General features: G+C 43.1%; 1 protein-coding gene across 7 annotated transcripts in view; it reads left to right on the plus strand.

The window, feature by feature from the left end:
• The window catches only part of LOC122562755 (coiled-coil domain-containing protein 60-like), a 110,529-nt gene extending 103,918 nt beyond the window's left edge, over window positions 1–6,611 (plus strand). For 6 of the 7 annotated variants that reach the window (XM_043715897.1, XM_043715899.1, XM_043715895.1 and 3 more), the window contains 4 exons: window positions 987–1,127; window positions 2,032–2,166; window positions 3,122–3,311; window positions 6,081–6,611. In XM_043715897.1, coding sequence (XP_043571832.1) covers window positions 987–1,127; window positions 2,032–2,166; window positions 3,122–3,311; window positions 6,081–6,188 — 574 coding nt within the window. In that variant the 3' untranslated portion in view covers window positions 6,189–6,611. The remainder of the gene's footprint in view (window positions 1–986; window positions 1,128–2,031; window positions 2,167–3,121; window positions 3,312–6,080) is intronic. The other variant, XM_043715900.1, reaches the window with a different exon arrangement.
• Window positions 6,612–15,761: the final 9,150 nt, after the last annotated feature.

Consider the following 15,761-nt stretch of genomic DNA (forward strand, 5'->3'; position numbering starts at 1 on the left):
CCCTGGGACGCACACCGAGACGAACATCAACTGAGCCTGGAGGATCATCAACTCTCTGGGCGGTCCGAAACCTGTTGATCTTCCAGCCGAAGGAGTTGACCCCGACTGAGTGCTGCAGACTGGCACATTCCAAGGTCCAGGACTACGTGTTGAGGGACGCGCTGAAGCTAGGGGCGGCTGCTGCCAAGGCGCGGTGGGGAAAGACCACTGTGTAACATCTGCCTGCCTAAAGAAGAACAGGGGGCCCACGCAGTCATTTGGGCTCCGCTGGCGCCTCAGCTCAATGTAATCGCACCAACCTGTGAATACGAATGATTACCCTGTTTCGATACGCAAAGAAGTGGAATGTTTACAGAAGGATGGCATGTCCAGTTGTAAAGATCAAATATTTATGAATAAAGTATATTTTTGAAATAAAAAAAAAATTATGATTCCAAGTCAGAATATTGTATTGGAGGGGAACTTGGTGCTGTTCCATGTATTGCTGCCCTTGTCCTTCCTATCCTGGTAGAGGTAATCGGGCTGGAAGGTACTATGGAAGGAGACTTGGTGAGTTACTGCAGTGCAACTTGTAAATGATTGTGGAATGAGCAAATTTGAGTTCTGTAAAACCATCAGAAGGGCTTAAATGCTCTTGCATGCTCATTAATGTGCCTGTCTGAAATTCATATGTGCGTTATCTGATGCAATCAATTGGCAAACCAATTACTGATGGAAATTAGCATGGAAAATAGTACAGAATACAGTATTAACCCAAGGTCTTGTAGGCTGGCTGAGAAGGTTAGGCCTCTAGCTAGATAGCTTAGTCAGATAGCAGGAGTATTATTGTGAAACATTTACCTGGTTTTAACACAGTATTAAGAGTTGTATGTGTGATGAGTGTGTGTTACTGTCAGGTGGTGCTGACTAAATGCCACTTACAATTAAGTTCTCTGTACTCAGACTGAATTTAACTTGGTTTACACTCTCTTGCTCATTTCTATCAGCTCACCTTTAGACCTTGCTTCAGAAACAAGTCTGTTTGTTGCCAGCAAATCCTCTCTCCCTCTGGAGATGCAGTCAAAGTTCATCGAGGTAAATGAGGAAGCAGCTTTGTGTCTCCATGACAACCTGGAAGCCTTGGAGAAGTGCGTGTACACTTTCTTATCTCTACTTCATACAATATTGAACCAGATTTATTTATGGCAGTTTTGTCTTGAATAAAAAAAAACAGATTCAATGATTTAGTCTTGAAAAAATAATAACCTGTAATAAATAAAATGTCAACTTGAAGTAATGCTGTCGTACGTGCCCCTGTTTTAATTTCGCTCTTGCTAATTTTAGAGCAACAGTTTGAGTTTTGAATGAGCTGCTTGGACGTTCCTAAAATATAACACTAATGTTCACTATACAATGCTTTTCCCATCTGCTAGTTTGTTTTATAATGAAAACATCAATCAGGTAGTGGGGCAGGCTTGAGGGGCTGCTTGGCCTACTCCTGTTCCTAACCACGTTCATTATCTATGAACGACTTAAACTGAGACAAATATGAATCACTTCTTGCTCCATTCTTACGGGTTTTTAACCAATAGAAAGCAGCTTCCATTGGCTCTTAGAGGATCCACAATACTGCGCTCAATTCCAAATTGTGGTATTGGCATGTGCTGTATAGAGGCTAGGCAAATCCCAAGGCGGAGGAAAGATACAAAGCCCAACACTCCTCTTTACCTGCTCCTCCCTAAGGTTGTTTGGCCCTACTTCCAGGGGGAGGTGGTGATGGAGTCAAAGTGGTGCTGGAAAAGCACAACCAGTCAGGCAACATCTGAGGAGGAGGAGAGTCAACGTTTCGGGTAGAAGCCCATCCTGATGAAGAGCTTATGCCTGAAACGTTGACTCTTCTGCTCTTCGGATGCCGCCTGACCAGCTGTGCTTTTCCAACACCACACTCTTCAACTCCGATCTCCAGCATCTGCAGTCCTCACTTTCTCGTGGTGTAGATGGAGTGACAATGTTTACCTCGTCACTGACGAAATGTTCTATTCTAAATTTTAGGAAACGCTGGGAGACTAGCAAGTGCAAATTCCGTGCCCTTGACAGTGTAGTCAGCTTTTATACATTCAACGAGGATATACAGAGATCACTTCAGGAATCTAAAGGGGATAAAGTACAAACGAATACAGAGACCTGGTAAGTATCAAATGTCGAATAAGTTATTGTCTTTCCTTTGTATGCAGTGAAACAGTTGATGAAAAAATAAGTGAGAAATGGGCAAGCAGTAATTAAGAATCCAAAAAAACTTAAAGTAGGAATAAATTACTGCAGATCTGGAATCTGCACTGAAAACAACAAATGCGGGAGATCACAGCAGGTCAGGCAGCATCCATGGAGAGAGACCAAGCTAACATTTGGAGTCCAAATGACTCTTCATCAGACCTGAAAAGAATTATGAGCTTTTATGTGAGTGGTTTGATCCCTAGTTGCTCCAGTGGAATGGTTGTCTGCCCTGTCAAACGAAAATGTCAACCATGCAGATGGTGGAGATTCTGGGTATAATCTCCAATCTGTGCTGAGGTTGCTGTAGAAATGATACAATTGACCTCGGCACTTCTTGGAATGGGAAAATGAAAACCTTCTCTTTAATAATTGTCACAGTCACTACAGTGGGTTTCCAGCCAAGTTAAAGGTCCTTTAACTACAGACTGGCCTTTCATGATAAAAGGTCCTTCATAAGAGCACAAGTCCAGCACTGACAATGATGCATGGTCATTGTGAGTGTGTTATAAAACATACATGATGGCTCATCATGAGTGAATATCCTGCCATTACTTATTATCAGCCTCAGAATGGCTATTAAAAGATGCAGAAGACAGTTGTCAAGCATCCCTATCAAACGTCAGGACTATCAGTAACGGGTAACAATTATAGTGCACAGCCGCTTTGAGAAAGAGAGTTCAGTATTGTTACTGAACAGCAAAGAGTGACTTCCTTTTTTTTTCAAAGTTAAAAATCACACAATGCCAGGTTTATTTGGAAGTACAAATGCTGCTCCTTTGTCAGGTAGCTAGTGGAGCAGGATCATAGGACACAGAATTTGTAGCAAAAGATCAAAGTGTCATATAATTAATGCCATTTTGTTTTTCAGGTATTCCAGCCTATTACATCGAATTCCTGAGACTGTTAAAGCAAACCAAAAGATCGACCAAATACTGAAAAGATTGAGAAGGTTTGGAGAGCGGCAGAGTTTCCGAGTTCGGCCACATCAGTTCCTCAAGGTGCTCAATGGACTGCGAACCTGGGAGTTGTGTTCTCCAGATATCAGTGCAGCTATTGAGGTGAGAACCAATCTACATGATTAGTGGAGAGAGTAACAGGCAAATTCCATTTTCACAAAAAAATTTAGTGTAAACGGCAATGAGTCATATGTCATGAGATTATTTTACCTTTGAGAAAGGGAGGCTTTGCTGAGAGAGTCGTTGGAATACATCTTTATATTTGTTCTTGTGAAAACCGGAGAGTAACAATGACAAGATACACTTATTGTTCATCTAGTACATGTAGCCATGAACCTCCTTAGCTTGCTGCTGTCAGTGTGCCTCAGCCTGGTTTATTTCCAATTTTGAGCATAAATGTGTTTCCTATAATCTTACTGCTTGATGTTTTTTTAAATAAATGTCAGAGATATATAAAGTGTATAAAAGCAAGGAAGTGATGCTACACCTCTACAAATCATTGGCCAGTCCATATTTGGAGTATTGTGTTCAGTTCTGGGCACTTTATTGAAAGGAGGATGTTAAAGCCCTGGAGGGAGTTCAAAGGAGATTCAGTAGAATGATAGTAGGATGAGGGATTTTAGATGCAAGGAAAGATTAGAGAAATTGGAGCAGAGAAGAATGAGGTCACCTTATTGAGGTGTTCAAAATTATGAACAATTTTGACAGGGTAAAGGATATTTGGTTTCGCCTAGTTGCTATGTCAGTATTGAGGGGTCACAATTTCAACATTGTCAGCAACATAACTCAGAGTGAGATGAGGAGAAGCTTCTTTACTCAGAGAGCTATTAGAATTGTGGATTCCATATGAGGTCTCAAAACACGATTGGATATATATTTGAAAATGATGAATTTAGAGAGTTATGCAGATAGGACTGAAGAGTGAGACTAGCTGGGTAGTTCTCTCAGGAATAGGATGAGTTGAATGGTGACCTTTTGTACCGTATCAGTCTATGATCAAATGAGCTAGCAGGTATAATTGAAGCAAGCTCAAGCAGTTGCTGCACTGTTTATTGCAGACTGCACTTGTTTCACTGCAATGTGCTGATGTTAGCTGTTGCGTACAATGGCAAGGTTTTGGTGAGTGCTAACCTGAAAGATGGAAATGGAGGGTTTGAGTTACAAAAATAGACTGAAAAGGCTGGGATCTTATTCGCTGAAGACTAGGAGGTTGAGGGTGACCATATTGAGGTTTGTAGAATCATGAAGAGCATGGATAAAGTGAATAGCACGGTTCTTTTCCATAGGGAGGGGAAGTTCAAAGCTTGGGGGACATATTTTACGGTGAGAGCAGAAAGATTTAAAAAGGACACGAGGGACAACTTTTTTTTACACAGAGAGTGGTTCGTGTGTGGAAAGAACTTCCAGAGAAAGTGGTGGATGCAGGTACAGTTAGAACGTTTAAAAGACATTTGGATAAATGCACATGGACCAAGCACAGGTAGGTGTAACTAGTTTCGTTTGGGAACATGGTTAGCGTGGACTGGTTGGACCGAAGGGTCTGATTCTGTGCTGTATTTCTCTATAACTCTATGTGAATGTGGGGAGACTTGACTAAGGCAATTCAATTGACAATCAAGGGGAAAGTGGTGCTTTTCTTTCTTATACAGGCAAGGCCCTTGGTATCTTGCCAATGTTAATCTTACTTCTCAGCCAAAGCCAAGGTCCTGTTTATATGCAGGTAGGGACATATGCATTGTGTGACAAATTGCAAATGGAGCTGAGCGCTGTGCCGTTGTTTGTGAATGGCTTTCATTCTGACCTTGTATTGGAGAAAAGATTATTGATGAAGATCGCCAGGTGTAGGGTGCTATCCTGAAGCAGCACTGGTGCTCAGTAATCACACTTATTTTCCTGTGTGCTGGGTGTGACTCCAGAGACTGGAGTGCTTTCCCTGAACTCCACTGAATTAAGTTTTCTTTGGGCTCCCTGGTGCCATGTTTTTTTGAAGGTGTCACAGGCTATCACGCTCACCTCTAGAATTCTGCTTATGCCTAATAACATAATTGTTTAAATAAAAGCAAATTACTGCGGATGCTGGAATCTGAAACCAAAAGAGAAAATGCTGAAAAATCTCAGCAGGTCTAGCAGCATCTGTAAGGAGCAAAAAGAGCTGACGTTTCGAGTCTAACTGATCCTTTGTCAAAGGGTCAAATTATTTTCTTTTCTCTAACTTACATAATTTTTTCCTCTATTTTGCCTCAGTTGATCATAGCTTGTGGAGGATAAATTCAGGTAGTGAGAGTTTAACGAACTCTTTGTCTAAGAGAGCATCATAGCCACATTCAATTCTGTTCTCATCTGACAAGCACATTTTCCATTTTGGAGTCACAGGATAGGAACCCAAAACACAATGGAATGTTGAGGTGAAGCATCCTCATTGTGATCCTGAGTGGCATCTGCCAACAATACTGACCAAGCAATATACAAATTCAGTACCACATCCAGTACAGCATGCACCTACAAGCCAAAGATCTTTTTTCTCATTTTATTTCCTGCTGTAAAGTCTAACCATTGATGAAGTAATGGGAAATGGAAGGGGGTTTTCTGAAATTCCCATCTAACACTAAAATTATGATGGTGCTTCTTAAGTACGTAGGGCTTTCACTTTTTATATAAATGCTCATGTCAAATGCCTTTGTGCGTTATTTAAATAGAATTAGCAGGCTTTGTTTAAATTGCTTATCCACTGTTTTAAACTAGCACCCAGAGATATTGTGTGCAAGCAGCAAACTGTCAGAGGAAACAATATCACTGTTTGTAACTGTCCTGTGCAGAAGGATCTATTCCCATATTGCACTGAAATCATCTATTCTGCTATTTAATTCACAGTTTATGCGGGACAAGGTAGTTCAGATGCCTGCAGCTGACTATGACAACTGGTTACAACTAAAGTTGGATTTGCCAAAGAGGATACAGAGTGCGCCACCCCTCAGGTGAAAATTACACCGAAGGAGTATGGAAAACATTGTTGCAGTTGTGATGCCACAAAACTTTTGAGAAGTTGTTTCTAAAGCCTTTTTAGGTTAAATGTAAATGGACTTTAATTTCTTTGTACAACATTAAAGGACATTTTTCTGTCTGTTATATTAAACTGATCCAGCCATACAGTAATACCAAAGGAGCTCTTCACAAGTGTTACTCCGTTTGTAATTTCTACTAAGGGGCCTCATCCTCATGCTGCTAGGATGAACCCAGTGGCAGGCAAGGGGGCTCGCTGTGTGGGGAGCACAACTTGCAAACCCTGGAAATTGGGTTTGTGGGCAACCTTGGAATTGAACATCAGGGTTGGGGAAGGAGTGGATGTGCTGAATGCCACCCCTGCCCCCCCACCCTTGGTGCTCAGCGACCCCCCTCACCCCCCCCCCCCCCCCCCCCACACACACATACCCTGTCAAGATCAGTTGCCACACCACATCCTCCCAAGACCACAAGAAACTATAGGGAGTCCTGAACACAGCCCAGTCCATCATGCAACCCAGCTGTCCATCCACTGACTCCATCTACACTTCCCTCTGCCTCAGGAAAGCAACCAACGTAATCCCACCCCAGTTATACTGTCTTCACTCTCATCCATCAGGCAGAAGATATAAGAGTTTGAATACACATATGAACAGCTTCTTCCACGCTGTTAACAGACTTCTGAATGGACCTCTCAAATGGCAATGTTGCTTTCTCTCTGCACACCTTCTCTGTGGCAGTAACATTGTATTCTGTTCTGGTACCCTGTTGCATTTTGTATGCTATGATCAGTCTGTGTAGAATGCAAAATGCCACATTTCACTGTATCTCAGTACATGTAACACTAGTCACTCAAATTTAAATCCACACTCATCTGTGCTGGGGTCCCTGTCCGATCCAAGGCTTTGGTGCAGTACCAACAGGAACCACCAGTTCTATGGTGGTGCTGCTGAGTACAGAAGAGCTGCTGTCCTCTCATTGGTCAGCTGCTGTCAGTGGGCAGAGCCTCTTCCCCTGGATTCCTTGAGTTGCCTGTTAAGACCCACGGTGGTAGAAGAGGCACGGGGTTCTTCCCAAAGCAAAGCTTGTGGGGTGGGAAGGAATTCTCTCTGACTCTTTAGTTGGTGGCCAAGCCTCCCACCTCTTGTGCAGATTCTGCCTGCTGTGCCAAAACTAAGCAATTAATTTCAAAGCATCTTCAGTCACTTCATCTGTGACTCAATTGGTATGAACATCTCTGTGAGCTAGTGTAGATTTCGAGCGTCTTGCAATCAGGCCACCAGTGTCCAAACAACTCAATACCACAGCTGCTAATTCGTCCTGTTCGAAGTTTGATCAATAATTTTAAGTTATTCATCGTCTGTTAGTCTCAGCATCTTGGGATATGTGTAAATAAACAATCAGGTGGATTTGAACCTTCTCTCAAAATCCCAAACTCCATTGTACACACTGGCTTGGCCCATGAAATACAAAGCTACATCACTGTACCAATATTATACCGAGAAATTGAGAGTTTTTTGCCCATTTTCTCAGTGAAGATAGTTAAAAATCACACAACACCAGATCATAGTCCAACAGGTTTATTTGGAAGCACCAGCTTTCAAAGTGCTCCTTCATCAGGTGGGTGTGGAGCAGGACTACAAAACACAGAATTTGTACCAAAAGGTTACATTGTCATGCACCTGAAATGATATATTAAACAAACCTAGATTGTTCAGTCTTTTATCTTTTAGAATGGGTTTGCTAGTTTCGGCTCTTTAATATGTAAATCCCAGAACTTTTAAGTCACATTCTCAAGATAGCTTAAGGTTTTATAACAAAAGGTGACACATCAGCTCAGACAATGTATTAAAGGTGTGAGGTTAAAGTCTGTATCCCAATCTTGAGTCAGACTGGTTCTATTTCCAAAGTGGAATTTTCAAAATATTACATGGATGAAGAAGCAGCACTTTGAAAGCTAGTGCCCCCAAATGAACCTTTTGGGCTATAACCTGGTGTTGTGTGGTTTTTAGCTTTGTCCACCCCAGTCCAACACTGGCTCCGCCACATCATGTGAAGATATGCAGTGTTCCTCTGCTATAATTAAACTGATAACACCGTGGGCATCATCCTACTAGAATCTCACCTTCACCTGTGGAATTGAACAGCTATCAACCCTCTTACTAAGGAAAAGGATAGGAAAAATAATCTCATAAAAATAAAAGAAGTTTTCCATGATTTAACATTTTAATTGGCAAGGCTGTCTTTCTCATATAATTGGGCAATATGTCAACTGGGTCTAAAAATATCCATTATGCCAAATTTAGATTTATAGTGCCTGCTGTGCACGTTTTCCTCCTTTAATTGTTTGTGAAACCTTTTAAATTCTGCTAATGATTTTAACTTTAAAAGTTGGCAGCAAAAGTACTAGATTTAACTAAAAGTCACCTGCTTGTCTCATTGAAGTCAGAGGCTCCAGCGCAGGAATAGGCCATTCTGCCTATCCTCTCCCAAGGCTGCAGCATACTAAGATGGTTCATCATTCTCTGATGGATGATAAAAATGATTTTAATAAGAAACAAGAGAATGTTCTGATTTATTGATTCATGTGAAATATAAGGCTAGTATTCAAACTTTGTGAGAAGATTTGTAGCTCGGGTGCTCGTTGTTGTGGTTCTGTTCGCCGAGCTGGGAATTTGTGTTGCAGACGTTTCGTCCCCTGTCTAGGTGACATCCTCAGTGCTTGGGAGCCTCCTGTGAAGTGCTTCTGTGTTGTTTCCTCCGGCATTTATAGCAGTTTGTCTCTGCCGCTTCCGGTTGTCAGTTCCAGCTGTCCGCTGCAGTGGCCGGTATATTGGGTCCAGGTCGCTTCACAGGAGGCTCCCAAGCACTGAGGATGTCACCTAGACAGGGGACAAAACGTCTGCAACACAAATTCCCAGCTCGGTGAACAGAACCACAACAATAAGGCTAGTATGCAGTATGTTACAAACTCTGATGTATTCAAATGGATGACAGTAATCCTGTATTTCTTTAATCAAATCATCAAAACTACTGCAGAAACAGAAACTGCTGGAAAAGCTCAGCAGGTCGGGCAGCATCTGTGGAAAGAAATCAGAGTTAACATTTTGGGTCCAATTACCCTCTCTCAGAACTCAAATCCTTCCTTAGTTGCTGCAGAGGTTTTCTAGAAATTTCTGTTTTTGTTCCCTGATTTCAGTTCTCTCGATTTTTCATCGAAACAAGTAGTTGTGTAATAGAAAATATTTGTGAATCATATTTTGCTACCAGGTTGTTAATCATGAAAAGTCCAATCATCTATCATTTAAAATTGGAATTTCACTTTAATTTACTGTTCGTTATTTCCTCTGTTGAAAACAACTGGTTGAAATATTGAGGTGAATGGATGACACAAATCAAATAGTTAAAAAATAAAACATGTTGTTTACATCAGGAGACCAGCTCGGTTTTAAAAAGGTTTATCCCTATTACACCACAATGATTGTGAAAAGTGAACGGTAATTTCACAAGCATTCCCTGTCCTGTCAAAATCATGAGGGAGTTTTGGACAGAGTATATGGGGAAAACCTGTTTCCACTGCTAAAACTGGAGGGCACAGATTTAAGATAATTCTGGAATGCACTGCCTGCGAGTGAGAGGGAGACAGCTGCAATCGAGGCACTCCAAAAGGTCAAGAGGCTGGTATTTGGAAAGGGACAACGTGCAGGGCTACAGAGAGTAAGTGGGGGAATGTAACTCAGTGATTCAGTTTAATCTGAGCCTTGCAATTGGTACACATGAGCATAGTGCATACTGTTATGTTTCTATTCTTTGTGCAAACATACTCCTACATGTGAGCGTATATAATTAACAGCTGCCTCACAACAATTGCTGGCCCTTCCATTTGGTAGATGCCAGCTTCACGTGTTGTTGACAAGATTGCTGTTGCCACTCAGAATCCCAGCTCAATGGGCCCCAAAGATGCGCTTGTATTCTGCATCAATGTACAGATATAGAGTAATAGAGATATACAGCACGGAAACAGACCCTTTGGTCCAACTCGTGTACAATTGCAACATTTAAGAGGCATTTGGATGGGTATATGAATAGGAAGGGTTTGGACAGATATGGGCCGGGTGCTGGCATTCGGGACTAGATTGGGTTGGGATATCTGGTCAGCATGGACGGGTTGGACCGAAGGGTCTGTTTCCATGCTGTACATCTCTATGACTCTATGCTGACTAGATATCCTAACCTAATCTAGTCCCATTTGCCAGCACTTGACCCATATCCCTCTAAATCCTTCCTAATCACTTACCCATCCAGATGCCTTTTAAATGTTGTCATTGTACTAGTCTCTAGCACTTCCTCTGGCAGCTCATTCCATACACGCACCACCCTCTGGATGAAAATGTTGCCCGTTTAAATCTTTCCCCTCTCACCCTAAACCTATGCCCTCTCGTTCTGGATTCCCCCATCCCAGTGAAAAGACTTTGTCTATTTACCCTATCCATTCCCCTCTAGATTTTATAAACCTCTGTAAGATCACCCCTCAACCTTGGGTGCTCCAGGGAAAACAGCCCCAGCCTATTCAGCCTCTCCCTATAGCTCAAATCCTCCAACCCTGGCAACATCCTTGTAGATCTTTTCAGAACCATTTCAAGTTTCACAACATCCTTCCGATAGGAAGGAGACCAGAATTGCACGCAATATTCCAAAAGTGACCTAACCAGTGTCTTGTACAGCTGCAACATGACCTCCCAACTCCTATACTCAGTGCTCTGATCAATAAAGGAAAGCATACTAAACGCCTTCTTCACTATCCTATCTACCTGTCATTCCACTTTCAAGGAGCTATGAACCTGCACTCCAAGGTCTCTTTGTTCAGCAACTGTTTGGGCAGAGTTTCAGAGCTGATGGGGCTTGAACCCACACTTTCTCGTCCAGAGGTGGGAACATGACTACTGCACCATAAAAATCTCCAAAGGTGCTTTGCAGTTTTCAGGTTGCTGTTTGCTGTAGTTTCAACCATGAGTTTGGAGATAGTTGGTGCATTTTTTTGACACTATGCCCTCAGATTTATTTTTCTTTCCTTCTTAACTAATTTACAAGAAGTTGCGCTTAAAGGTAATTGCATCTGTAACGAAGTTTTGCTATCATCATTGTACACTTGCAAACATCAAAAGGAGAAAGAGCTAGTCATCGTGTATTGGTTTCTTCGGACGGGCAGCTGATAAAATGGAAGCAGCTGGGAATCTACATACCTCCCTTATCAATGGCAGTTCATTTCCAGTTGGCCCCAGGATATTGTATGTCCACAGCAATTAGACCTGGTGACCTTAATGATGGATCAGAACAAACAATTAAACCTGAGCAATGCAATGACATTATGGACTTGATGTTACAGTATGGGACACCATCATACAAGTTCAAATCAGTCTAATTTCTATTTAAAAGATATCGTTATGCATTTATTTGAATCATTAACAACTCTGGAATAAGAGTGGAGAGAGCAAAACAGACAAACTGTGGCGTGCTGAGTGCACCCGAATTGCCTGGCATGATCTTATGAACTTTGTACATGAGAAATTGCTGTATTTGTATTACAGACACAGTGAAAGCAAGATGAAGGGAGAGTTGATTGAAAGTAACGCACAGCGCATAGCATTTTTTAATGTTGAATTATTTTAATTTTTGAATTGAACAGTAGACTGTAGGCAAAACATTGATTTTTCTTTGTCTGTTAGTTTCTTCAGGTCTCGCAAGCAATTTCTCTCAGCAAGACCGAGCGAGATTTTTCACCAAATGTTCCATTAAGTACATATACTGCCTCTGTAGTGCCCCTCACTCAATTCTAACACCATTCTACCATCCGCTGTTCCCAGAAAATGAGCTACTCAGCAGATTTCCACAGAAGTTTGGTATCTCTGGTGCCCACACTGCATTGTACACCCAGACAAATGTTGCCAAGTACACATTGCTCCTCACTAACAACATCATGGCACAGCAACCATCAAACCACACTGCTCATCGATCAATGTCAACAGAGCTGAAACCTTCTTGCATATACAACCCCATTCTCCCACCATCATCACTGGTTAATTACCAGGCCACACAGCTTAACTCCTTCTCTGCATCTCATTTCCACACCCTCTGAGTCAGTGCTACCCTGTCCTTAGTGCCCACTGCTGACTCGCAGCTAGTAGGGGAACATCAGATACAGGGAAGCAATCGGACAATTTAGAGAGACGCATGAACAGGCAGGGGAATAGAGGAATCTGGGCTATGTGCAGGCAGATGGGATTAGTTCAGGATGGCATCATGGTCAGCACAGACATGGTAGGCTGAAGGGCCTCTTCCTGTGATGTACTGTTGTATGTTTGATGTTAATTCCAATCGTGAACTTTTGTTTGCAGCCAAACAATAGCAGCACAAACAAAACCAGTAGGCGTTAAAGTGTGCCCCACCACGCAAACCGTGCTGACATCACGACCAGCAATGGGTCTATAGTCCATGATGGTCTGCTGCACCCAACTCCTGTACATTCGAACCTGGTGACAAACAGATCCTGTCTGTCTCATAGCACCCGACACTGCTGAGCTCTGTCATGCATGAGGAGAACCCCCTCTACCACAGTTTCCTTGTCATCCTTTTGGGGAGACTGGTCCCATCCCTCAGCGCACCAGTATCTAGCATGCTGTCTCACTGCCTGCTCCAAAGGTGCACAGTGTCAGGATGTTGTAACACACTGTTCAAACTAAACTGGTAGACCACATCGTCTACTCCAACATGCCAAATTCATAGAACTCAGCAGCATTCGTAGAATCCCTACAGTGTGGAAACAGGCCATTTGGCCCAACAAGTCCTCACAGACCCTCCAAAGAGTAACCCACCTGGACCCATTCTCCTTCCTATTGTCCTATATTTACCCCTGACTAATGCACCTAACCTACACACATCCCTCAATGCTATGTGCAACCTAGCTTGACCAATTCACCTACCCTGCACATCTTTGGACTGTGGGAGGAAGCCAGAGCACCCGGAAGAAACCCACACAGACACGAGGAGAATGTGCAAACTCCACACAGATAGTCGCCTGAGGCTGGAATTGAACCCAGGTCCCTGATGCTGTGAGCCACCGTGCTTGCCTAATTGTTTCAGTGCTCGCATCAGTCAGGAGGTTGCACAATGGTGCCATGAGCCATGGTCACAGTTGGTAGCCCTGTCAGACACCAGGCCCTTAAACATGAGATTGCTCCAGGATGTAGCAGTAGGGCAGCTGCCAGGGTAGTGAGGAATTGAGTAATAGTAAGTAGAGATTACCTGAACATTAATGGAATGGTACCCCTTCCAGTTGATGAATTCTGTAGTGTTGTGAAATGGCCCTCTCAGTGCCACATGTGTGCAGTCGATGGCACCCTGTACCTGGGTGTTCCTGAATCCTAACGCCCAGGCAACAGCATTAACCTTGTCATCAGGAAACAAACTGAACAGATGTTGCACAGATGGAGTTGGTCACTGTCCTGATTCATTTGTGGGTGTACAACTGAGAGGTCCCACACAGGTGACCCATCAGTCCCTGTAAGGGAGCAAGTTGCATAGCGGTTCAAAGCAGCCACTGGGAGAGGATGACTTCCCATTCCTGAAGACCCTCGGGTACCGCTCCAACATCCAGCACTGTGTCCTAGCTCATATGGAGCCTATGTCGACACTGTACTTTGCTCATCTTCAAGAAATAGAGTCAGGGACAAATCACAGAGAGCCTTATGTATGTGGCCTGACTCAGAGCTGGGTGTCCATGGCAACCTGCTGCTTTTCCTGGACTTTCTGTTAGCCTGGTATTTGCTTTCTCCTTCTTAGGCAGCCACAGTGACCAACGTCCCACCACAGATCCCTCAGTGCCAGTGGCCCCTATTATAAGGAGTAATGCAAATGCCTCAGTCTCAGTGAAGTCATTGGTAGATTTCTCTGCAGGTGAGGGTAGTTCACACTCCAGCAGAGAGTGAGACATGCTGCACCCTGATAACAAGGACCATGTCTCCCTCATTCTTTCAGCTTCAATGTCAGCGAGATAGACAAGCAGAAGGCTGGAAGAACACAACAAGCCAGGCAGCATCAAGAGGTGGAGAAGTCAGTTTGCAAGTGTATGCCTTATGTATTTTCACCATCAGTGTCCTAGTGTGTTGCTCCTGCACTTTTTACCATCAAGCTGACACTGACTCCACCCACCCAGGGTACTATATCAACTCATATTCCAATTATATTTGTTATAGACCAGATCAGACCCCATCGGTATATTTTAAGAAGGTAGCCTACACCCTAACGTTTTCTTATTTTAAAAGTACAAGTAGACGTAAAGTGCTATTTTCCAGATGAAATGCGACTGGTCAAACTACTCAACGTTAAGCAGAATACAATTTATTTAAACACTATAATTAAAATGCAAACCAAAGAAAGAGGAATTTAGAAAAACTTAACTCTCTTGTAAAACTTAGCTGAATAATAGACACAGTAACTATTACTGATTAACTGTTCCAGTATAGTAACATTCCATAAACACAACCCATGGCAAAAAGGCAAATTCAGACATAGATTCTCACATGCAGTTCTCCAATCCAGGAGGGAAAAAGAACATGAAGAGTAAATTTAGAGAAAATAGCAGCCTGGAGACATTCAGTGAAGATTCCAACTGATTTGAGACCCCAAAGGCTTCTGATCAAAACTAAACCTAAAATCGAGGAAGCCTGGTCTGTGAGAACTGGCTGCACCCAGGCTGCTTTCATTGTTCCATCTTCGTTAAAATAAAACCCAGGCCTCACAAACTGTTTACTTTCTTAGCTTCACACATCTGCCTTACAACTGATCTTCAAAAAAAACACACCAGGACAAAATAACCTCTTAAAGTGACAACATCGTCACATGTTTCACATTTAGAGAATGGTGAGTGTTGGCATGGGACACAGTGAACACCATCAGCACTGGGCTCTGCCTGGCATGCATGTACCCTGTACCCTCCCCCCCTCCCCCCCAGAATGTCCATGCCCCCTTTTACCTACCTCTCAATACCTCGACAGCCCATTTCCACTGCCTCTGCCATGTCGAGTCCCACCACATTTAACTTTGCCTCCAAGTGTTATCCCTCCCCACTGAGCCCCAACTTCTTAATAATGGCCATCTTCATCCTCAGTGCTCTCCCTGTGGAGGTCATGGTGGTGCTCACTGCCAGTAACCACCCCTCTATAGACTATAATGCCCACTGATGCAGTTCCACATACCTCCCTTATACTGTCCTTGACAGGCCTCCGCATTCCTCGCTCCTCCTTGACTCACCCACTCCCTTTGGCAATGAGCCCGCCCTTTACCCCAACAGCTATCTTTCCATCATCCTGAATGATCGATGGACAGGAACTCAGCTCTGTTTTTGCCCTGGACCTCTGACTGATTTCAACAAGCAGTCCCTGGACATGACCGACCAGACACTGATTGCTGTTGTTGTAGCTGCTCATTGATTGATACACAATGCCATTGACGACTGCCCAAATCCCAGATTGTGATCAGACCGTGACTGTGCCC

Source organism: Chiloscyllium plagiosum, chromosome 25, assembly GCF_004010195.1.
Source record: "Chiloscyllium plagiosum isolate BGI_BamShark_2017 chromosome 25, ASM401019v2, whole genome shotgun sequence".
Lineage (NCBI taxonomy): Eukaryota > Metazoa > Chordata > Chondrichthyes > Orectolobiformes > Hemiscylliidae > Chiloscyllium > Chiloscyllium plagiosum.